The sequence below is a fragment of the Psammomys obesus genome, unplaced genomic scaffold (assembly GCF_907164565.1).
Source record: "Psammomys obesus unplaced genomic scaffold, mPsaObe1.curated_primary_1811, whole genome shotgun sequence".
In the NCBI taxonomy this organism is placed as follows: Eukaryota; Metazoa; Chordata; class Mammalia; order Rodentia; family Muridae; genus Psammomys; species Psammomys obesus.
Genome location: NW_026596143.1, coordinates 11,629,408 through 11,630,117, shown reverse-complemented (window position 1 = coordinate 11,630,117; position 710 = coordinate 11,629,408). Strand labels below are relative to the sequence as shown.

The following is a 710-nucleotide window of genomic DNA, read 5'->3' as shown; positions in this document are numbered from 1 at the left end:
GATAGATAGATAGATAGATAGATAGATAGATAGATAGATAGATAGATGTCTCTTTTAGTAAAGGATGTATTTCATCCAGTTTCATGGTCTGATGCTACCCGTAATCAGGGTAAAGTCAACCAAGCTTTTTTAATTTACTTGCTGCATGGTTGATCTGCTTAAATGAGTGGGAAAGAAACAGCTAAGAGAAAATAGGCGTACTTGGATTGCAGGAGAAGCTGCGATTTCCACCAACAGAGAGACGAGGAAGAAGCCTTTGCTGCAGTCCCCACCGGGAAATGAGAACAGAATGTCCATGTTCCTAAGAAAACCAGGCACAGTTGGCAAACAATGCAGAAACTGAATGACATACTTTAGAGCAACATACTTTCCTGGTATCTTTATTTTTACTTTTTTTTTTAATTCCAAAAATAATTGTGCCAGAGTGGCATATGCTCTAACCTACTCTCTTTACTACGTATTTGAGAATACTAGAAGTCGGATATATTGGATGCATTGTCTAAAGATCATCTGTAATTAAGGCTTTGCTCACACTTGGAATTTTATTCCAGAACGTGGATCTAGAAACCCCATAATAGATCTGTTTCCATTAATCGTACAGGTATGCATATGATCATAAATACAAGCTCAAAGCCCCAGGTTCTATTCCTCCCTCCACCCCCAACACACACACACACACACACACACACACACACACACACACACACACA

The 710-nt window shown here is 39.2% G+C and overlaps 1 protein-coding gene across 2 annotated transcripts in view; it reads right to left on the bottom strand.

Annotated features, from left to right (window-relative positions):
• Positions 1-710, bottom strand: part of Ido1 (indoleamine 2,3-dioxygenase 1) — a 14,341-nt gene that overhangs the window by 4,026 nt on the left and 9,605 nt on the right. For both annotated transcript variants that reach the window (XM_055593402.1, XM_055593401.1), the window contains exon 6: positions 202-301. In XM_055593402.1, coding sequence (XP_055449377.1) covers positions 202-301 — 100 coding nt within the window. The remainder of the gene's footprint in view (positions 1-201; positions 302-710) is intronic.